Here is a 22,963-nt window from a genome sequence, read left to right on the forward strand (position 1 = left end):
GGAAGTGTCAGTGGCAAATAGAGATGCTGTTTGGAGCCTTTGGCAGGCTCCTATAGGAGAATCACAACGCAGGCCCTTAGGATTTTGGAGTAAAGCTTTACCGTCCTCTGCAGATAACTACTCTCCATTTGAGAAACAGCTGTTGGCCTGCTACTGGGCCTTAGTAGAGACAGAACGCTTAACCATGGGCCACCAAGTTACCATGAGACCTGAGTTACCTACCATGAGCTGTGTGTTGTCTGACCCACCAAGCCATAAAGTTGGGCGTGCACAGCAGCACTCCATCATAAAATGGAAATGGTATATACGAGATAGAGCTCGAGCAGGTCCTGAAGGTACAAGTAAGTTACACGAGGAAGTGGCCCAGATGCCCATGGCCCCCACTCCTTCCACCTTACCTTCTCTTTTCCAGCCCGTAGCTATGGCATCTTGGGGAGTTCCTTACAGTCAGTTGACTGAGGAAGAGAAGACTCAGGCCTGGTTTACAGATGGTTCTGCACGATATGCAGGCACCACCCGAAAGTGGACAGCTGCAGCACTGCAGCCCCTTTCTGGGATGTCCCTGAAGGACAGTGGTGAGGGGAAATCTTCCCAGTGGGCAGAATTTCGAGCAGTGCACCTGGTTGTTCACTTTGCTTGGAAGGAGAACTGGCCAGAGGTGCATCTGTATACTGATTCCTGGGCTGTTGCTAATGGTTTGGCTGGATGGTCAGGGACTTGGAAGGAACATGATTGGAAGATTGGTGACAAAGAAGTCTGGGGAAGGGGTATGTGGATAGACCTTTCTAAGTGGGCAAACAACATGAAGATATTTGTGTCCCATGTGAATGCTCACCAGAGGATGACTTCGGCAGAAGGTTTTAATAACCAAGTGGATGAAATGACCCGTTTGGTGGATACAGATCAGCCTCTTTCCCCAGCAACTCCTGTCATTGACCAATGGGCTCATGAACAAAGTGGTCATGGTGGTAGGGATGGAGGTTATGCATGGGCTCAGCAACATGGACTTCTACTCACCAAGGCTGACCTGGCTACAGCCACTGCTGAGTGTCCAATCTGCCAGCAGCAGAGACCCACACTCAGTCCCCAATACGGCACCATTCCTCGAGGTGATCAGCCTGCTACCTAGTGGCGGGTTGATTACATTGGACCACTTCCATCATGGAAGGGGCAGCAATTTGTTCTTACTGGAATAGACACATACTCCAGATATGGGTTTGCCTTCCCTGCACAACATGCTTCTGCCAAAACTATGATCCGTGGACTTACAGAATGCCTCATCCACCATCATGGTATTCCACACAGCATTGCTTCGGACCAAGAACCCACTTCACAGCAAATGAAGTGAGAGAATGGGCACAAGCTCATGGAATTCTGTGGTCTTACCATGTTCCCCATCATCCAGAGGCAGCTGGGTTGACAGAACGGTGGAATGGCCTGTTGAAGACTCAATTATGGTGCCAACTAGGTGGCAATACCTTGCAGGGTTGGGGCAGTGTTCTCCAGGAGGCTGTGTATGCTCTGAATCAGCATCCACTCTATGGTGCTGTTTCTCCCATAGCCAGGATTCATGGGTCCAGGAATCAAGGGGTGGAAACAGGAGTGGCACCACTCACTATCACTCCTAGTGATCCACTAGGTAAATTTTTGCTTCCTGTCCCTGCAAGCTTAAGCTCTGCTGGTCTGCAGGTCTTGGTTCCAAAAGGAGGAGTGCTTCCACCAGGAAACACAACAATAATCCCATTGAACTAGAAGTTAAGGCTGCCACCTGGCCACTTTGGGCTTCTTATGCCTCTGAATCAACAGGCAAGGAAGGGGACTACTGTACTGGCTGGGGTGATTGATCCTGACTATCAAGGGGAAAATAGCAGTGCAACTACACAATGGAAGTAAAGAAGAGTTTTCCTGGCATACAGGAGATCCCCTGGGGCGTCTCTTAGTACTACCATGCCCCGTGATTCAAGCCAATGGAAAACTGCAACAACCCAATCCAGGCAGGACTACCAATGGCCAAGAAACTTCAGGAATGAAGGTTTGGGTCACCCCACCAGGCAAAGAACCATGGCAGCTGAAGTGCTTGCTAAGGGTAAAGGGAACATGGAATGGGTAGTGGAAGAAGGTCATGATAAATATGAACTACGGCCACGTGACCAGTTACAGAAATGAGGACTATGATGACATGAATATTTCCTCCTCGTTTTGTTATGATTATGTTTGTATTTGTCTGTAAAGCAAATATCTTTGCTTTCTTCTCTGTCTTATCCCCTTATCATATGGCATAAGCTGTGATGTTCATTTTGAAGGTATGGTTTTAGGTGATGTGTATAACTGCCAAGTTGACAAGGGGTGGACTGTGATGGTTAAGTTCATGTGTCAACTTGGCCAGGTGACACAGCTGTCTGGTCAAGCAAACACTGGCCTAAAAATTGTTGTGAGGACGTTTGAGGCTGGTTAATAAACCAACAGGCTGGTTTATTAAATCATCAGTCAATTGACTGCAGCTGCGACTGATGACTCATCAAAGGGCGTGTCTTCCACAATGAGAGAATGCAATTGGCTGGATTTGATCCAATTAATCAGTTGAAGACTTATAAGCAAGACAGATAGAGGACCTTCACTGCTTCAGCTGCCCAGTGGAGCATTTCCTGAAGAGTTCGTCGAAGTTGCCAGTTTGTTTCCTGAGGAGTTCATCGAACATGTTCGTCAAAGATCCCAGTTCATTTCCTGAGGAGTTCGTCGAAGTTGCCGGTTCGTTTCCTGAGGAGTTCATCAGACATCTTCCTTGGAGTTGACAGTTTTTGGACTCGTGCATACCCACAGTTGCGTGAGTCACTTTTACAATTTGATAATCAGAGACACTTCTCATTGATTCTGTTTCCCTAGAGAACCCTAACTAATACATCTGCCTTCTTCTGGGTTATTTGAATTTTTTTTCTTTTTTTTTTTAGTATTCTATCAACTTTTATCTATAAACTTTGACTATATCTCTTCTTACAATTCTTTTAGTGGTTGCTCTAGGAATTATAAAACTACATTCTTTTCAGTCTGCTTAGAATCAGTATTTTGCCATCTCAATTGGAATGTGGAAACCTTACCAAAAACCTTCCCACACCAAGTGAGTTGTGTAACACTACATTTACATACATTATAAATCCCACCAGACGATATTGTAATTTTGGCTTCCTTGCTTTAAAGAATTCAAGAGGAGAACAACAGTCTATAATATTTGCCCAGATATTTACCACTTCTGCTACTCTTTCTTCAGTCCTGATATTCCAAGTTTCCTTCAGGTATAATTTTCCTTCAGTCTGCAGATCTTCCTTTAGAACTTCTTCTAGAGCAGACTTACTGGCTATGCATTCTTGGTTTTCTACATCTTAGTTTTATTTTGGCTCTGTTTTTAAAGGGTATTTTCCCTAAATATAGAATTCTGGGTTGACAGTTTTTTTCTTTTGACACTTTCAAAATGTTGTGCCACTTCCTTCTGGTCTCCATAGTTTTTGATGAGAAAACTGCAGTCGTTCAAATTTTCTTCCTTCTCTAGGTAATGCACCAAATTTTTTCTAGCTCCTTTCATGATTTTTTCTTTGTCTTTAGTATTCAGCAGTTTCGTTGTGATATATCTAAGTATAGATTTCTTTGGGTTTAACTTTTTGGGGTTTGCTAATCATACTGAATCCATAAGTTGATGTTTTTTGCCAAACGGGAAGTCCTCAGCATTACTTCTTAAAATATTCTTCCAGCACTGTGCTCTTTCTCCTTTCCTTCTGGGACTCTGATGATACGAATGTTAGAACTTTTCTTATCGTTTCAGAGGTTTTTACGACTCTGTTCATTTCCTCTCTCTCCCTGTCTTTTTATAAATGTTTAGATCAGATAATTTCAATTATTTCAATTTCAATTTTAAAGTTTCCACTTGTTTCTTTGTATCTTTGATTTCACCGCTGATACTTCCTATTTTAAAATTTGTTTCAAAAATGTTTGTGGCTGCTTGTTGGAACATTTTTGTAACAGTTGTCTTTGTCAGAAAATTCCAGCATCTACATCATCTCATCATTGGCATGTGTTGACTGTTTATTCCATGCAAGTTGAGGTTTTCAAGGTTCTTTGTTTGGTGAGCAGTTCTAGACTGTGTTCTGAACATTTTGAATAATACTGGAATCTGGGTCTTGGTTAGGTTTTGTAGTGAATGCTGACATTTCTGTTTTAGCAGGCAACCGACCTGGTAAAGGCAGGCTGTAAGTCCCAACCTGCCTGCTATGGGCTGTGGATTGTCCATTCGGTTTCCAATGCCTTTATGCTTGTATTCTGATATGAAATGTGTGCATCACTCAAGGGTCCGTCTGGCACCTGGCCGGAGGAGGGGGGGTGTCCATCAGCTCACTTCTCAAAGATTTTTGTATGCTAATTAGGATCAGATCCATACCTGCACAGGTTGGGGGCAAGCCCAAGAAGTCAGAAGTCACTTTCTGGGATCGCTTTCCCAAGTGTCTTCCTTTTCATGATCTCCCTAACTTTCTGGTCCCATGGGATGCCCCTTTCCAAACCTTGGACCAGAAACTCCCCACTTCCACAGTTGTGCCACACGGTGCCAAGTGGTAGGAGAATAAAGGGGGAGGAAAACAACAATGGGGCACTCTTGAATACAGTGCCGGCCAACAGAAAAGAAAGTTTCCCACCCTCCTGGTCTCGGCTCGAGTGTGGTGGTCTGCTGCTACCCCAGCTACAGCCGCAGACCTCCCTGCAAGCTAGAGTGCAAGAGGATGGGGAGGAAAAAGAGATGGAGCTCTCTTTCCTGATCCAGGAGGGTTTCTCCTGGAGCTCTCAGTCTGCACCACAACACTTACTCCTAATTGTCAGGCTGCACTGCCTCCAAGCCAGGAGCTACCGGAAGAAAACTGCTAAACTCACTGCCGATTCCATGGTCCATTCAATTCTGGTATTGTTCCTTATTTCTGCTGCTGTGTGTTTTTCAGAGTCCTCAAACAGCCATGCTGTGTATTCTGTTCACACTTCATAGTGAAGCTCAGCCCGGTTATTTATTATTATTATCATTATTTATTTTGCATGTGTCAGATACTGTATTTGCAAGGCTGTTAGCACAGGTAATTTCAGACTGAGAATTACATTATCTCCCTGCAGAAAGCATTCATTTGCTTCTGCAGGGGCTCTTCTCCCTCTGGTTGACCCTTGCTCCCACAGAGGAGGACTTCAGCAGGGGTCCGGGCTCTAAGCCCCTTTCCTCTGGCCTGGTGGGGCTGTCGGAAGCAACACTCATCTCTCAGCCACCCCCGAGGGAATCAGCAAATGTCCCCAGGGAAAAAGCGGGTCCACACCTGGCTTCCATCCCCAGGTCTCCACCCAGGGCTGGCAATTCTCTACTAGCTTGCAACTTCCCTAAATCCTTAAGGAGGTAATGTTTATGATCTGTCCAACTGTTTTGGTCATGTTAGTACAAATTACCAGATCTGCGAGATCTTACCAGATTTTCCCAGAAGTGGCTGCCTCCTTTTCCTTTTTCTTTTTTTACAGCTAAAGAAACTGGCACAGAAAGTTTTTCCAATGTCACGTAGTACACAGATGAAGGAGCCAGGATTTAACTCCAGGGCATGTCCTCAATCATTGCACTATACTAGAAATCAGCTTCATTTTCATAAGAGCTTTACCCCAATTATTTGTGGGGGGGGGGTGTGTGTATTAAAATCAAGAAGTAATAAATTCTTATATATTAAACACTGGGCCATCACAGATCAAGCCCCCGTCTCCTCTGATTTCTCACTCTCCACCTAGTTTGTATCCCCTTCGTCAGAGACCCTCATGTGTCCATTTGGTATATGGCATCATTGGGGTTTTTATTATTGATGTCTGGCTGACTTTTCCCCACAAGAATGAATCTTCAAAAGTACAACAGAAGTCACCAAAAATGGAAGTCACCGGAAGCACATATGATGTGAAATTAAAATTTGCTTCCATGAATTTTTCATGGACCTATTGTGAAGTGAGGCCAAGTTGTTTCATCGACAGTTCCCCTCCCCCTGGTTATAGGGACTTAAACCTTAAATTTGTTGAAACAACTATTTTCAGCCTCCCCAGGGACCCAAAAACCAAGATTTAACTGACAACCCTGAAAGGCAAGCGTGTTGGAAGTCTGTATGTGTGGATGCAGGTCAACAATTGGAAATCAGAGAACCTCAGCGTTGAAAGGGGCTTTTCCACTGCACCCCAAACACAGCAGAACCAGCCCGGGAGTGTCCCCACCAGCATTGCTGAGAGGTAGTGTCACACAGGAGATGGGCGGGGGGCTCAGCCCAGCTCTGCTGAGCACACGCCTCGTGCATGCTACCTGTGGTTGAGCTTGGGAGTGTGGACACAGCCTTAGCCTCTCTGGTTGGCTGTTCAGGATTCAGAGCAATGACACAGACAGAGCCCCTGCCCCATGCAAAGGGAACAAAAACTGCCGGGGGCTTTGGGATGATGCCTTGTTGTCCCCAGAAGGAGCCCCCTAAGTTAACTGGGCAGCGAACTCTGATGGGGGCTGGCTGTCCCTACCTTGGCTTGCTTCTGGCCGCAGGGAGCTTAGAGGAAGTGGGGGTGAAGATTCCGGAGCCTCTGCTGCCGGGTTTTCAGCCACCGGACAGATGATAAACCACCTCTTCCCCGTATGGAGGACTGGTGGGCAGAGCAGAAACAAAACTCATCAGCGTGCCGGAAGGAGTTTCTCTTCAGCTCCCTTGCCTCCTTCTGCAGAGGCTCTGGAGTATGTTTTCCACCAGGAAGGGAGCAAGCAGAAATCCAAGAGGCATGTCCTACGTAACCTCCCTCCAAGAAACAGGTGGGTCCCCAGCCCTTTATGGAGGCATCACGTGCACTTTTTCCTATCGGTAGTGGGGGGATGAATCACCAGCTGTGGGGGACCTCTGGCTCACAGCCTGACGTGCTTACAGGTGCCCTCTGCACTCGTTTTGGTTCTAGAAGGCCCTCCAAGTTCCCCACTGCTGATCAGAGGTGGGACCAATGGGCAAAGGCTAGTCCTGGCTGCAGACAGGGCAGTGGTCAGGAGGGGGTGGACAGAGCCTTCTCACCACAGGCCCTCACTCTCGGCAGCACTGAGCGTCTGGAGGTCCCTAAGTCAACGTCCCCTGCCCCACCCCTGCCACGCCATGGCCCCAGTGTGGAGGCAGACCCCCTTGCATAGCTTTCATCCCCACGGAGAGGGGAGCTCTCAGGCCTGCTGCTTTCAAGTGCAGCTGAGAAGGCGGCTTACCGTTCTGTTGGTACACGGCGGCACTGGCTTGGGACACCCGGCTTTCCTAAATGAGGCAAAGGGACAGGAAATCAGGACAGAATGTTTCAAGCAAGAGCTTCCCCCAGAGCAGGGCACGGCCTGAAAACACCAGGAGAGCCTTAGGAGCTGGGACGTTTCCAACTTGGGCGAAAGCACACACTCTCCTCCACGTTCTCCTCCGGCGCTTTACAATCTGCCTTCTCTCTCGGGATGCTTTCAGGCCAGATGCCACCAGCGGTTTCCTCGCAAAGAGCTGGAAGCCCAGGGAGGGCAGAGTCCAGCCCAGAGGCCCTGAGTCCCGGCCCCCACCCCAGCCCCCAACGCCGGGCTCCATGCCCACACAGGCACCTGTCAGCTCACCTCACCCGTGTCCAGGCCAAAGGTTCCAAGGTACGGAGGGCTGGCCCCTGGGTCCGAGCCACGGTCCCCATCTGTGTCCTCGCTGAGTAGGTCCTCCGCCTTGTCCATGACGTCCTTCATCTGCTCGATGAACGTTTCCTTCTCGGTTTGCAGGATGAAGTCGTGCTCCACCTGCACACACAGGGCAGAAAGCACAAGGCGCTGGCATGGGGCAGTTACTCCGGAACTGCAGGGCAGAGTGGTGACTCTGTGGTCCCTTTCTTCCCTGAGCTGCAACAATGAACACCAGGCTATGGGGGCGGCTAAAACGACGCGAATCTACCGGTTCATTGGTTTGAGGCTGGAAGTACAAAATCAAGGGGTCGGCAAGGCCAGGCTGTCTCCCCGAAGGCCCTGGAGGGCAGGCTGCTGGAGATCCTTGGGGTCTGTACTGGTTTGTATATATCATGTCCCCCAAAATGCTATTATCTTTGATGCAATTTTGTGTGGGAAGACATATTAGTGTTGATTAGATTGTAATTGTCTGAGTGTGTCCATGGAGATGTGACCCACCCAACTGTGGGTGATGACTATGGATAATTTCCATGGAGGTGTGGCCCCACCCATTCAGCATGGGCCTTGATTAGTTTACTGGAGCACTATATAAACTCAGACAGAAGGAGCGAGCTTGCTACAGCCAAGAGAGACACTTTGAAGAATGCACAGGAGCTGAGAAAGGAGCTGCAGATGAGAGACAGTTTGAAGATGGCCTTTGAAAGCAGACTCTTGCTCTGGAGAAGCTAAGAGAGGACAAACACCCCAAGAGCAACTGAGAGTGACATTTTTAGGAACTGCAGCCTAGAGAGGAACATCCTGGGAGAAAGCCATTTTGAAACCAGAACTCCGGAGCAGACACCAGCCACGTGCCTTCCCAGCTAACAGAGGCTTTCTGGACACCATTGGCCATCCTCCAGTGAAGGTACCTGATTGTCGATACATTACCTTGGACACTTTATGGCCTTAAGACTGTAACTGTGACCCAGGGGAGTGACTCTCCCTGGCAACGTGGAATATGACTCCCAGGGAGGAATCTAGACCCAGCATCGTGGGATGGAGAACATCTTCTTGACCAAAAGGGGGATGTGAAAGGAAATGAAATAAGCTTCAGTGGCAGAGAGATTCCAAAAGGAGCTGAGAGGCCACTCTGGTGGGCACTCTCACGCACAATATAGACAACCCATTTTAGGTTCTAATGTATTGGAATAGCTAGCAGGAAATACCTGAAACTATCAAACTACAACCCAGAATTCATGAATCTTGAAGACGATTGTATAAAAATGTAGCTTATAAGGGGTGACAATGTGATTGGGAAAGCCATATGGACCACACTCCCCTTTGTCTAGTTTATGGATAGATGAGTAGAAAAACGGGGGAAGGAAAAAAAAAAGGCACCCAGTGTTCTTTTTACTTTAACTGTTCTTTTTTCACTTTAATTATTATTATTATTTTTGTATGTGTGGTAATGAAAATGTTCAAAAATTAATTTTGGTGATGAATGCACAACTATATAATGGTCCTGTGAACAACTGAATGTACGCTTTGTTTTGTATGACTGCATGGTATGTGAATATATCTCAAAAATGAATTAAAAAAAAAAAAAGACTGTAACTATGTGTATTAGTTAGGGTTCTCTAGGGAGACAGAATCAATGAGAGATGTAACAAACTGTCAACTCCAAGGAAGATGTCTGATGAACTCCTCGGGAAACGAACCGACAACTTCGACGAACTCCCCAGGAAATGCTTCACTGGGCAGCCGAAGAAGAAGTGAAGGTTCTCTAACCGTCCCGCTTATAAGCCTTCAACTGATCACCCGAACCAAATCCAGCCAATTGCACTCTCTCATTGTGGAAGGCACGCCCCTTGATGAGTCATCAGTCAGCTGCAGTTAATTGACTGATGATCCAACAAACCAGCCCATTGGTTTATTAACCAGCCTCAAATATCCTCACAGCAATCGGTCAGGCCAGTGCTCACTTGACCAGACAGCTGGGTCACCTAGCCAAGTTGACACATGAACCCAACCATCACACTGTGTATCCAAATAAACCCCGTTTTATAAAAGCCAATCCATTTCTGGTGTTTTGCATTCCGGCAGCATTAGCAAACCGGAACAGGGTCCATGGCTTTCCTGCCACATGGGATGTCCCCTCCTTTCTCTCCTGGTTCCCGCTGACATCCTGCCTCTGGCTTTAGTTCTTTCTAAGGCCTCCAGTGGTCTGAATGGAGACTCGCCCTCACTCAGCTGGGCCAGGCCCTTCACAGGTCCTCTCTACACACCACAGGGACGAGGCCTGGGATTAAGAACATGCCCAAATGGGGGTACATGGTTCAGCCCAGCACGTCCGTACCAGGCCCCAAGAGAGGACCCCACAGAAGGGGCTCTTAACAGCTCCAACGGCTGGCACAGCCCCGTGAGAGAAGCACCCGGGGGCACCGTGACGAGTACAGACGAGTAGAGTGTGTGAGAAGCGGCTGCAGAAGAAACCCATCCCTAGACCTCACGGGGGGCCTGGTCTGGAGATGCGCCATGGCCCTGAGCCCCACATCCATCCACAGGGGCTGAGGCTCTAGGGGGCAGAAGCAGGAAGTTAAGCTAGAGGAGGGGGGATTGAAGCTCCGAAGGGGGATCCCGGAGCTGGAGTGCGGTTGAGAGGTCAAGGAGAAAGCTGAAAGCCAGGGCAGGCTCCTCAGACGACCACATGAGCCAAAGGTCCAGGTCAGCCTGGCCTCCGTGGCAGCAGCCAGCTGACCTGGAACGTAGGGGCTGAGGAGGACAGTGAGGACACCGGGAAGGCCGGGCCAGAGCTGGGCAGGGCTGGGAGCACGGAGACCGGGGACAGAAGTGAGCAAGCACAGGGAACCTCTGGATGTGTGGGAGGGAGGAGCCTGGGGTCTGGAGAGCTGGGACGGAAGGTAACGACGGTCTCAGGCTGGCAGCTGGGGTGGGGGCCAAAGGGACATCCGGGCGTCCTCTCCAGGAACAGCAAAGCAAAGCTGGGAACCTGCCAGGGGTCTCTGCCCCAAGCCGGTGTCCAGCTCCCAGAGAGGATAGAATCCATGACCCCGTGGCACTGGCTTGTCTCGTCCACACTATTTCGTTGTCAGCACTTTGGGAGTCGGCTTTCTCCCGGGGGCATTCCCAAAAGAAACCCCACTTCCAGAGCCACACAGCTCTTCTCAACTCTAAATCTGGAGAAAGTGGACTCCAAAACCAGCAAGGCAAGTCCAAAACAGGCCCCGAGCTCCACAGTATGTGAGAGCAGCTGTGAAGAACGCCTGGCTCCAGGTCTCGCCCTCAGTCCACAGTCATCAGCCGTCCGAGGAAAGCATCCTCCACTCCATCTGACTGGCCAGGGAGGAAGTGGGAAACTGTCCTTCGCCCCCTCTCCACCCCGATCATTATCCTCCTATCTGTGCCACGTGAATCACCCTGATAGCTCAGGGTTGAGAGCCCAGTGGGGCTGCTCAGAGCTGTCCTTGTAGAGAAGCCTCTGATTCCAGCTCCCAGTCTCACCCAGACCCCCACCTTCACCCGATGAGATAAAATCCACTTTTGCACCCCAATCCCAAGACCACATGTGCCAGTTTGAATATATTATGTCCCCCAAAACTCCATTATCTTTTGATACAATCTTGTGTGGGCAGACATATTAATGTTGATTAGACTGTAATTCTTTGAGTGTTTCCATGAAGATGTGACTCACTCAACTGTAGGTGATAACTCTGATTGGATAGTTTCCATGGAGATGTGGCCCTGCCCATTCAGCATGGGCCTTGATTAGTTTACTAGAGCACTATAAAAGCTCAGACAGAAGGAGCAAGCTTGCTACAGCCAAGAGGGACACTTTGAAGAATGCACAGGAGCTGAGAGGAGCTGCAGATGAGAGACAGTTTGAAGATGGCCATTGAAAGCAGACTTTTGCTCCAGAGAAGCTAAGGGAGGAAAAATGCCCCAAGAGCAACTAAGAATGATATTTTTGAGGAGCTGAAGCCTAGAGAGGAATACCCTGGGAGAAAGCCATTTTGAAACCTGGAGCAGATGCCAGCCACGTGCCTTCCCAGCTAACAGAGGTTTTCCAGACCATTGGCCATCCTCCAGTGAAGGTATCCGATTGCTGATGCGTTACCTTGGACACTTTATGGCCTTAAGACTGTAACTGTGTAACCAAATAAACCCCCTTTATAAAAGCTAATCCATCTCTGGTGTTTTGCATTCCAGGAGCATTAGCAAAATAGAACGCCACGAGCCATCATGGATGATTCTAGGCCTTTTCTGACAGAGCCACCTGTGGGAAGGGCCAAGGAGGGAGCTGGCACAGCATCCATCCACTCGCCTGCCCAGACTCATGCGGCGCCCTGGTGTCCCCGCCTCTCACCCTCCTCTTGCCAGGCGTCCTCCTCTGGCCCGTGTCCGCAGCCACTCAGACGCACGGGCCGCTGTGGCATCTCAGAATACGGCACTGACATGCTCCAGGGAAGTGTGCCAACCTGTCCTGTCCCCCGGGGGAGCAAGGTCCCCTCAGTCCATTCCTCGCTGTCGCATGGTCATCCCTTCTGACCCACACAGCTCTAAGAGTCGCCGCGACTGCCCTCTGTGTCCCCGGCCCAGGAACATCTGTCCTTCTGGATTCCTTCTGTAAGAGCTCTCACAAGGGGCTCTTGGAGGGCCATGTCCCCCAGGCTGACACTCGCCTCCCCTCCCCAGCAGGGACCCCACTCAGAGATCAGATGTGCATCCACCTGACCACGAGCTGGCCAAGGCACCATCCGGGCGTGAACGTCTTCATCAACGTGATCCCCGAAGATTCGGGACCCACGGGTCGTTCCTGAGATGGCTTAGGCCTCAGGGGTAGTGGAATGGGGCGTATTCTGCATGTCGGACGATTGTGCTGCTTTGGGGTCCAGTGGGTGGACTGTCACGGATCGACTGAGGCCCCCCACAGTCCAGGAAGGGGAACCCACATGCAGACACACATCTTGACTTGGTCAAAGTGAGACTGAGCTGGGTCAGGGGTCCTGACAGACAGGGAATCTAGACAGCACTGCGACAACTGGCAGGAGGGGTAGGGTGTCAATGGAGGGGATGGAGGACTTGAGGCTGGACTCCAGCCTCCAGAACCGCAAGATGGTAACTCCCCACTGCAGAAGCCACCCGGTGCGCAGGCTTCATTATACCAACCTGGCAGACGAAGACACTTACTTCTAAGAGCATTTAGACAGCTTGGTTTAAAAATGCTCACTACCAACTCTTCACACAGGAGATAAAAAAGAGACCAAGCAAAAAATGGGAGGAGAATCAGACCGTTAAATGAAAAAACAAGCCAGAAAAGACATCATTTTTACAAGCCTCTCAACAAACTGATAACCATATCAACGACGTGTGTGTGTGCACATGTGTGCATGGGGGGACAGCCATACCCACAGACACAAGACAAAGTGTTGGGATGAGGGAATAATAGACCCAAAATTCATATAGCGGCCATGCTGGGGTGGACAGAGAGTGGAAGACGGGATGGGGGGGGTCTCCGGTTACAGGGACGGCGTCAGCGAGTGACACTTTGCTCACAGGTTGGGTGATAAGGTCACAAGCATTTGTTCATTGCAAGGTTGTCTGGCAAACATATCCTTTGAATGCTTAAGGTGGCATTTGATGACATTTAAAAACAAAGCAAACAAGAGGCAGGACATTGGACAGGTGCAGAGGGCTGGGTGAGATGGCGACATGGAGTTTATCTGGTAGATGCCCACCGCGGGTGCCTCTGTCCCCGGGCCTGCCCCGGGCAGGACTGAACACTCGAGTGGACTCGCCCTAAAGAGCTGAAAGCAGGGGGAGGAGGGGGTACTGCAAATGAATCCTGCCCCCTCCCCCACAGGACACCCCCAAGCCCCAAGCCCTGGTCCTGAGGGTGTGAACCTGTCTGTAAAGAGATCTCCTGGCAGCTGTAGGAAGGAATGAGGCCCTGAAACATAAGGCAACACAGATGAACCTTGAAGACATAATGCTGAGTGAAATAAGCCAGACGCAAAAGGAGAGATATTGCATGTTACCACTACTATGAACTCCCTAAACAATGTAAAATCAATGTCTTATAATGTAGAATATTGGGGACCTAGTGATAGAAGCTAGTAGAAGAGAAATGATAATCTAATATGTTCAGTTATGTTAATGATGGTGAATTCAAAGGTGTGGGAATGCATGAGTGACGACTGTTTGTTAATGGGATTATAAGTATCAGAGTTGTATTGAAGGAGTGAAGAGGGTTGTTTAAGGCATGTTTCTGACAGTTCAGCACCACAAATATAGATATTTGTGCATGATATACTTCTAAGGGATGACACTAGCACAGAGAGTTGACAACAGACAACAAAGTATATGGGAAAAATCTACCTATTTATATTAGAAACTATAATTAATAGGATACCTTACTAGTACCACACAAATTATTAGAACAGGTACTTAAGGGCTGAAAAGAGCTACAAGATGTTTTGGGGTCATGAGAATTGTTTAAAATGGAGAGTGATAAGGAGTGTACAACTAAGTGAGGATAATGTGAGATATTGATTGATTATCGTGGCCATAACTCTGTTGACTTAGGAACCCCTTACTTTATAAATCAAGCCCTCGATGGTGAGGCTTGCTCACGTGAAACTTACGGTTGTAAAGAGAAGGCTGAGCCCACCTATAGTTATGCTCAGGCATCACCTCCAGAAAACCTCGTTCATTGCCCAAATGTGGACTTAAAAAAAGAGAGATCTTTGAAGATCCTACTAAGGTGAGGCCAAATTGAATTGGAGGGTAGGGGCTGAACCTGGTGTGACTGGAATCCTTACAAGCAAGGAAATTGGGACACGCAAGCAGAAGCCACAAGAGGAAACCAAAGGGGACAGACAGCCGTGTGACACAGGCAGGGACAGAGTTACGGACAGCGGCCAAGTGGAGTCAGAGAGAGAGCACAGCCTGCCCGGACCTGGCTCCCAACTGTGAGTCAATAAGCCCCTCTCGTTTAAGCCACCCAGCCGGTGGTGTCTGTCATCGCGGCCCCACAGACTCAGATGGGTGGTGAGCGGGGTAAGGCTTCTCCCGGGATACCCGTCTTAGAATTGATCAACAGCCAGGGCTGGGCATGAGAACTCAGACCTGCCAGGGCCTTCGGGGACGGCTGGGGGACACAGGCTGAGGTGGCAGTTTCCTGGTGGCCTCTAGAGCTGTGCCGTCCCCTATGGCAGCTCCCGGGCATGTGGGGCAACGCAGGTTTTAAAAACGAAATGAGACTTAAAGTCTTTAGCCATGTGAGCCACATTTCATAGGCTCGACAGCCACACGGAGCCTGTGGCTACTGTCCTGCACGGCACAGAACGTTCTAGCAGGCAGTGCCGTAGACAGTCCTTTAGAACTGTGCTTCCCAAATGCCATTCGGAAAAGAATGATAGTCTGGACAAAATGGTGTTCTGTGAGGGGCTCCTTTCATGAGCAAACAAATTTGGAAACCACCAGTGCACCCTCTTCCTGAAGATGCACAATCCATCGGCTTGTTGGTTTGCATTCTCGGTCAGTGGAATATTTACCGAGGACCCACTGCCCCCTATTCCTAGCCTGGGGATGGAGCTGGGACCATATGGTGAGCATGGGAAGGTGACCAGGGGACATCCAGTGGACAGTCTGCACAGTCAGGGGCGGGCGGTGGAGGTTTGGTGATGCAGATGGAGCTGGTGAGGTTGAGGGCAGCGTGTGCAGAGGCTGGGGAAGGGGCCGAGCAGGGGCGGAGGGTGAACACAGGCCCACAGGCAGGGGGGCAGCATGGTGGTGGCATTAGGGGACAGCAGGAAAGACTCAGGGCCTGGCCGTGCAACCCCTGTGACGACCGGCTCAGAGGATGCCTTTAAGCTTTTAAGCTCTCGAACCTCAGGGGATGGGGAGGAGCTGTCATGGCTCCGAGGGTTGGGAATTCGCACTCTCCACTAAAGAAAATCCTCAGCTCCAGGAAATACCCCACAGGCACCAAGACACAGGCCCAGGGGCCGATGGACGTGGCCCAAGGCAGGGACACAGAGGCTGGGCACAAGACACTCTACTGGTCCCCGCGTGTTCCCAAAGAACACAGAGGAGACAGCCTCCCCATCAAGGGGCGACGGGACACCCCGATGAGCCTCACCATGTACGTGGCTATCTCTTCGGGCGCGTCCCCATCCAAGTCAAACTTGAACGTCACCATCTTGTGGTTGTGGGTTTCCAACTGGCACTCCACCATCTTGTCCCCTGTGTTGCACACCTGTGGGACAATCGGACACGTGAGCCCCAGGACGGAGGCAAAGGGCAGTCCACCGGCAGTGCCCGCACCCCACCAGACACAGCTCCAGCCGTGCCCGGGCCCTACTCACGTTCAGGATGGTGAGTTTGGGCCGGATGGCTTTCTCCTGGCGGGAGCGAGTGCGGGTTGACTTCCGGTGATGCTTCTTGGACGCCTTGCCCTCCAGCTTCCCGCTCCCAAAAGCAGCTTCACAGCTGTCACTCATTTCTTTTCCGGAGGGGATGTCGGAAGCTCCAAGGCTGAGTGAAAACCGAGAGTGTCAGTGGACCCCAGGGAATGACCTGCAGGCTTTTGAGAGCAGAGCCTGGGAGCTGGGGGTGCCTGGCTGTGCTCCACCTGGGAGATGCACAGGATCGTGTCCCCAATGAGGACGGGCCCCTGATCTCATCCAGGTCCCTGAGGGTGCGAACCACTGGTAAACAGAACCCTCTGAGGATGCACTGACAGTTAAGGTGTGGATGTGTGTGAAGAGGATATTCTAAGATCCTCACAGACGTGGCCCAGCTGAGTCAGGGTGGGCCTTGGTCTGTATGACAGAAGGCTTACAGAGAAGCCAAGTCAGAGGAGGTCACCAGCGGAGAACAAGGCCGTGGCCGAGGGAAAAGACCACGGAGGCCCTGCCGACGCTTGCAGCCAATATAGTCTCTTCATTGAAGCCACCCCACTGGCAGACTGAGCTAACCAGAAAGCCTGACTGGATAATTTCCATGGAGGTGTGGCCCTGCCCATTCAGCATGGGCCTGATTAGTTCACTGGAGCACTAGATAAGCTCAGACAGAAGGAGCAAGGTTGCCACAGCCAAGAGGGACACTTTGAAGAATGCACAGGAGCTGAGAGAGGAGCTGCAGATGAGAGACATTTTGGAGATGGCCTTTGAAAGCAGACTCTTGCTCCGGAGAAGCTAAGAGAGGACAAACATCCCAAGAGCAACTGACAGTGACATTTTTGAGGAACTGCAGCCTAGAGAGGAACGTCCTGGGAGAAAGCCATTTTGAAACCAGAACTTGGAGCAGACGTCAGCCACGTGCCTTCCCAGCTAACAGAGGTTTTCTGGACACCACTAGCCATCTGCCAGTGAAGGTACCCAATTGTTGATACATTATCTTGGACACTTTATGGCCTTAAGACGGTAACTATATAACCAAATAAACCCCCTTTATAAAAGCTGATCCATTTATAGTGTTTTGCAAAAGGGCAGCATTAGCAAACCAGAACAAGGGCCTGTACCTCCTTCTGCTCTCCACTGCACCAGCTTCATGGTGCAGCTGGGAAGAAGCAGGGGCCTCAGCCTCCCTGTCTGAGAAATGGGCCCTGGCTGGCTCACTGATGCATGTGCAGGTAAAATGAGCAAACCCTCTGCCATACCTCAGTATCCCCACTGGGGCACCAGGAGCAGGAACATGCCAACCACTTGCTGGCTCTGCCAACCCCCTGCTCAGTCCAGGGCTTGTCTCTCCTTAAGCCACAGCTCCACAGGCCAGTGCCTGGGACCCAGAACATGCCAAATGTGACAGCCCCAACAAAGACCTCGAAAGGGGCTCCCTGTGGCCTCCTAGGTCAGGCTTTCCAAAAGGGTGCCATCATTACAGAAATGTTCTTTCCTCAACTGAAACAAATGTACAACCTGAATGCAAGGAGTCAACAACGGGGAGGGTAAATGGAGCTCTATCTTATGCATGATTTTTCTGCAAACCTACAAATTCCCTAATTTAAAAAAGGGGGTGGGGGGTGGCACCTGCTGGCCTCAGAGCACATGGGAGCTGCAGCTCATCCTGAACCCCCAGGGGAGGCGGCTTACTGCACACCCGGAGGACAGGGCCACCCGGGGTCTGGGCCCCCCACCCCCACTCCCAACAGCCACAGCTGGGCCCCATTACCTCTCACAGCTCTGCAGGAGCCCGGGCTGCCTGTCCGGTGGGGCCGGCTCCTGAAACATAGACGTGGTTTTATTTTGTTGAATGCTCAGAGCTCAGCAGGTTTCCTAAATTCTGGGGGCCGCTGCATGACACCACCTCCTTTTCAAAGCTATCAACCCCCCTTATCCTCCCGAAAAGAGGCCACACTGGTCCCAGAAAGGATTTTCACTGGCTCTCACATCCCCTCCACGGGCACCTGTTTTCTAAGTCCATATGTAGAAATCCTACTCTCCATCTAGATGAGGATTTAAGCAAAGTGTGGAGCCTCAGTAGAGAGGGAAGAGGTAAAAATAGGAGCCTGTGGCTGTCCTGGGCTGAGTTCCCTCTCTACCTGGCCCAGGTGACAGGAGCAGAGGCTGGGACCCGCTTGTAGGCCGAGCTCCCCGGGGGAGAGTGGTCCTCACCTCTTGCACTGGGTCCACCGTCAGCTGGACGGCTGGGCAGGGGGCAGCAATGAGGGGGCCCCCAGGCAGCGGTGGGTGAGCAGGAGGCGGGAGGCTGGTAGTGTGGGCAAGCAGGCCCTGGGCAGCCGCCACGGAGGACGCCAAGGGGCCGGTGACGGGCGGCAGCATCTCTGGCAGCGGCGGGGAGAGGACAGCCACGGGGGGCACTGGCCCAGGGGCAACCTGGGTTGTGACGTCCACAACATATGGAGGCGGGTGGCCGAGGAGGATCTGCAGGGTGCGGGGGAGAGGATGTGGGTGGGGGGTGCTGGCTCCCCCACAGCAGGGCAGCCCCTGCATGGGAGGGCAGGAGGGAGGGTCCCAGACCGAAGTGGACTGCTCCCTCTCAAAATAATCCCACTGCCCCGAAAAGTAAGACTTCCTTATGTAGTGCATTTAATGCATCGGTTTAGAAGAAGCAAAAACAGGCACTGCCATATTCTCCTTTGGAATCAATTGGCTTAAGAGTATCCAAACCCGTGGTTCATTTATGAATTTCCAGCTAAGTCTGTCTGAAAAGTTCTAAGTGCAAACAGGAAGCGTTAGGCTGAGTATATGCCACCACAAGAAAAACAGAAAAATGAAGGTAAATGAAAACAACGGAAGTTCTTCGTGCAATGTACACCTGATATCAAAAAACAGGTGCCCTGCAGTCGCCTTGCTGACCTGAGAGTCACTTTCAGTCTATTCAAAGCCATGTGTGACAGTAAGTCCAAAGCATGCACAGGGTCCCCTTCTGGACCCCAGCCACATCCTGAGGAAGATCTCCGAGTCCTGCCACTCTCCATTGGGTTCCTTTGGAAAAGTAACCCATGACCTCACTTTCCTGTCCACTCCTTTTAAACACTCTTCAAGGGTGGAGGGATAAAATGTAGGACAGGTGGAGAAGACAGGCTCAAGGATCTGAAAGGGTGAGAAACACCTTTCCTGCAGGATAGAGGCCCTGGAGTCTGCACCAATTTGGGGATGGAGAAGGATGAAAATTTAGAGCAACTTCTCAGCCTGTTAGAAATGGGAAAAGACGCCTCGACTCAGGCTTCCTGGGTGTGAGACACTTTGAAAAGGAGCCAAAATTAGCAATCTGGGGGAGCCAGAGGAAACAGAACAACGCATCACTCCGCTGCAAACTGGCTAAAGGCACAGAACCCCCGACCCCACCCTGACACCCACTCCCCTCTCCAGCTGCTGCCCACAGCGGAGATCTTTGGCTTCAGCTGACGGGAAACCTCCAGCTCAGCAACCGTGCAATAAACTTCTGGGTCCTCCACTGGCCCAAGAGCGGGAGGGTCCCTGAGGCTGGCCGGTGGCTGAGCAGATGACCCGGTGGACAATGGGTGTCTCGGGAAGGGTATGGAGAGGCCAGAAGCCAGGGTGGCAGACGCATCTCCATTTTCTCTCCTCCTTGCCCTCGCCCTCGCTTTCCCCACAAGACAGACCTGACCCTCCTCTCGGCTGATCCGAGTCAAAGCCGAGACCTGATTGGAATGGGCAGGTGTCCCCTTGTCACGCCGCCAGAAGCGTGCCCTTTCTTGCACTATAGTTTTTTAAAAAAACGCTGCCCTGCTGATGGACAAATATAGTCCCTTCCTTCCCCAAAGAGAAAATAACGAGAAGGGATTTTCAGGAGAACTAGCGCATGTGTGGACATGGCATCTTGTTCCAGAAGGAGGCCCTACACCAGGTGCCGTCCCCATTTCCAGATGAATCTTCCTTGGATTAAAATCAAAAGGAGGCGCCCAGCCCCACTTTGCAGACACAGAGGGGGAGCCAGAGCCAGGAGGGAGGACTCCCACATGCGTGTGGACAGTGGAAGCACCCGGCACGCATCGGCCATACGCGGGCAGGGAGTGTGCGGGTGGTGGGCACGCGGGTGGGGGCTGACTCACACTGCCCAGCACGTGCTGCATGCCCATGTGCCGGCTACCACGGGGAGAGGGCCACTCACGGACACTGCCGGGACCTGTCCCCTAGCTCCCCACACAACCACCCTTTCTGGCAGCTCCAACCCCTTTTGCCAACGGCTACCAGCATGGCCGGGTTCGCCACAGCCGGGGCCCCTTCCCCTCTCTTGCTGCGAGATGAGGGTTCACCCCCACCTGCCCCTCTGGCTGCCAATTCTGAAGCTGCTTGGTGCAGGGCTGACACCTTGGTCCAGGGGTCCCCAGTGCCAGGTGCAGCCCAGGAACCCTCCATCCCACAGCAGCTGTGGGCACCATCCTCCAACCCCACATTCCCGCTGCTCTCGATGCATGCTGGGAAACGAGCAGCACAGGCACCCCTATCCCTGCCAATCTCCCCGACACACCTCGCGTGGGGAAATGCCAGGCTCCCCACCCTGCCCCTAGGTCCAGGTGGCAAGGAGGAGAGAAAAGAGGGCTGGGGAGCCGTGGCCCTTCTGGGCTCTCAGGAGGTCACTGGGAAGCTGACCGGCAGGCTCCTCACCTGGGTCCCCGCTCCGGAGCCTGGAGCCGCCTGCTCAGAGAGGTGGATGACACCGGGCTGGTGGGGGAGCGTGGGGGGCTGGGGGACAGCCCGCATGGCCTGTGCGTGGAGGGGTGACGCGGGGACGTCTCCAGGCAGTATCTGCGGGAAGGCAGCCGAGTACACCGGCTGGGCAGGCAGCTGGGCCACGGCCGGGTGGAGGGACAGGGCGGCCACACCTTGCGGGGCGACGGCCAGCAGAGGGATGGCGCCAGCGGCCGCCACAGGGGCCGACACATTTGGCACGAGGGTCCGGCGGGGCACAGCCAGGGGGGCCCCAGAGGCGTGGGGCAACTTGACGGCCTGCAGGGGCAGGCTCGGCAGGATCACGGCCGGAGAGAAATACTGCGGTGGTGGAGGCCCGGGGGGCACACCAGTAGCCGGCAGGTCCGAGAGGGCTGTGGGAAGGCCGTCCGATCCAGCCAGGGATGCCACGGGAGGAAGGATGGGAAGTGAGGGCATCTGGAAGAGACAAGAGCACGTCAGGAGCAGACCCTCCCCAGCCCACCGTGTGGGCTTCCGGCCCCACATCTGCCCACTACCAGGGACGGCACACCACAGTAAGCCTCAGCGGTGCCACAAGGGGGCACGGATGTTTGCCTCTGAGATGCTTCCAGGTAGCTATTGCAGAAAAATAACCCAAAGGCAAAAATCCAACTGACACAGAAACACAAGCATGACATGCTTCTGATGCACAAGGAAAGCGGGAAGGCTTGGAAACAGTGTGGAAGGCAAAGATGGCCGGCCGGAGAGCTTCCCCTCAGCCCGTCCTGGAAGGCCCCATGATGGCCACTTCACCGATTTGGTCATTTTGCCCCGAAATGGCTCGCAGGAGCCCGGGTGGCAGCTCAGCAACTGCAAGTCTTTGCAGCATAGACACTTTTTCAATCAGAAAGGTCAGGCCTCAGACAGCGGAATCTACCTAGATTCAAACTAAAACCAAATTCTCTGGGGCAGGGGGATCAATTGGTGAAAGCTTGTCTGCAATCACCCCCTTTGCCCCGCTGAGTGGACACACACACTCCATCAGGCCTGGGGAGGACAGGCTCGGAGCCAAACAGGACCCCATGTCTCAGCAACCCTTCTGCGTATCTGTCCTCTCGATGAACCACAGGTATTTATCCTGGAGAATTTCTGCACTTGACTTCGTGGACTCAGCACTTCAAATACGTCGGCTGGATCTCTGACAGTTCCCTCTTTGGAAGAAAGGGTTTCTGGCGGCACGTATGTGAACTTCGTATCACGGACGCCTCCGTGCAGTCACAGGCAGCAGAGACACACCAAGTCAACTTCGGTCGACTGGGAAAGCAACCCGAAGCCCACACGTGCCGATGAGCAAGGAGATGCTAACTTGGGGGTTAGCACAGACAGCCCAGTTAATAAATGAGGCTGACATCAAAGAATCTTTGAATTGGTGCCCATGAGTCACAGGAACATGCTCGCCCTGAGAGAAACCCACTGTCTTCAGGACGAAGCAGAACTTCTCACCCTCCCATGGCTGTCTAAAAACCGTAACTGGGGTACATGAGAAAAAAGTCCCATCCACATCCCTGGGAACTTATATAACATCTATTAACATCGATACCTGTTTGGGAGATGCTATTTCAACACTAGTTATGCACTGCATCAATTACTCGCTATCAAATCTTCCTAGTTATGGACAACATCCTTCCATAGGAAAAAACATTAGATTGCTTTTGCACCTTGAATCTGAGGACTTGGGTGGCTCATATTCCATGTATCAGCCACTGCTGACCAGGAACCGCTCAGCTTGCTACCTGCCTTGAAAAGAAACACCTTCTCCAGGCCTGGAGCTGCTTGGGGTACTCTAATTCCACGGTTTTTATAAACTCAATTGTTACAGGCAAAACCCTCCCATTTTCTGTGCTGAGTTCAGTGTTTATACACTGTTGACTCCCCTCTCCTTGGATGAAAGCTTTCTCCTATCCCAAAGTTTCTGGGACAGGTGCCAAAGGTGTCCCCCCAAAAGCCCAGACTGGCCTCGACATTGGGCATGTTACTGGGGGGCTGGGGAGCTGTCTGCCTCAGTCTTCTCTCTCCACATCCCGAGAGGAAACCTCCAACACAGCGCTCTCCTGTCTCTGAGGGACCTGTGCATCCAGAACCT

The 22,963-nt window shown here is 51.7% G+C and overlaps 1 protein-coding gene across 3 annotated transcripts in view; it reads right to left on the reverse strand.

The window, feature by feature from the left end:
• The window catches only part of LOC119505003 (serine/threonine-protein kinase WNK2-like), a 145,351-nt gene that overhangs the window by 25,914 nt on the left and 96,474 nt on the right, over positions 1–22,963 (reverse strand). For all 3 annotated transcript variants that reach the window (XM_037797667.1, XM_037797665.1, XM_037797666.1), the window contains 8 exons: positions 20,797–21,297; positions 18,316–18,585; positions 17,873–17,922; positions 16,066–16,234; positions 15,840–15,956; positions 7,646–7,816; positions 7,265–7,310; positions 6,550–6,669 (listed from right to left, as the gene is read on the reverse strand). In XM_037797667.1, coding sequence (XP_037653595.1) covers positions 6,550–6,669; positions 7,265–7,310; positions 7,646–7,816; positions 15,840–15,956; positions 16,066–16,234; positions 17,873–17,922; positions 18,316–18,585; positions 20,797–21,297 — 1,444 coding nt within the window. The remainder of the gene's footprint in view (positions 1–6,549; positions 6,670–7,264; positions 7,311–7,645; positions 7,817–15,839; positions 15,957–16,065; positions 16,235–17,872; positions 17,923–18,315; positions 18,586–20,796; positions 21,298–22,963) is intronic.

Source organism: Choloepus didactylus, chromosome 10, assembly GCF_015220235.1.
Source record: "Choloepus didactylus isolate mChoDid1 chromosome 10, mChoDid1.pri, whole genome shotgun sequence".
NCBI classification, from domain to species: domain Eukaryota; kingdom Metazoa; phylum Chordata; class Mammalia; order Pilosa; family Megalonychidae; genus Choloepus; species Choloepus didactylus.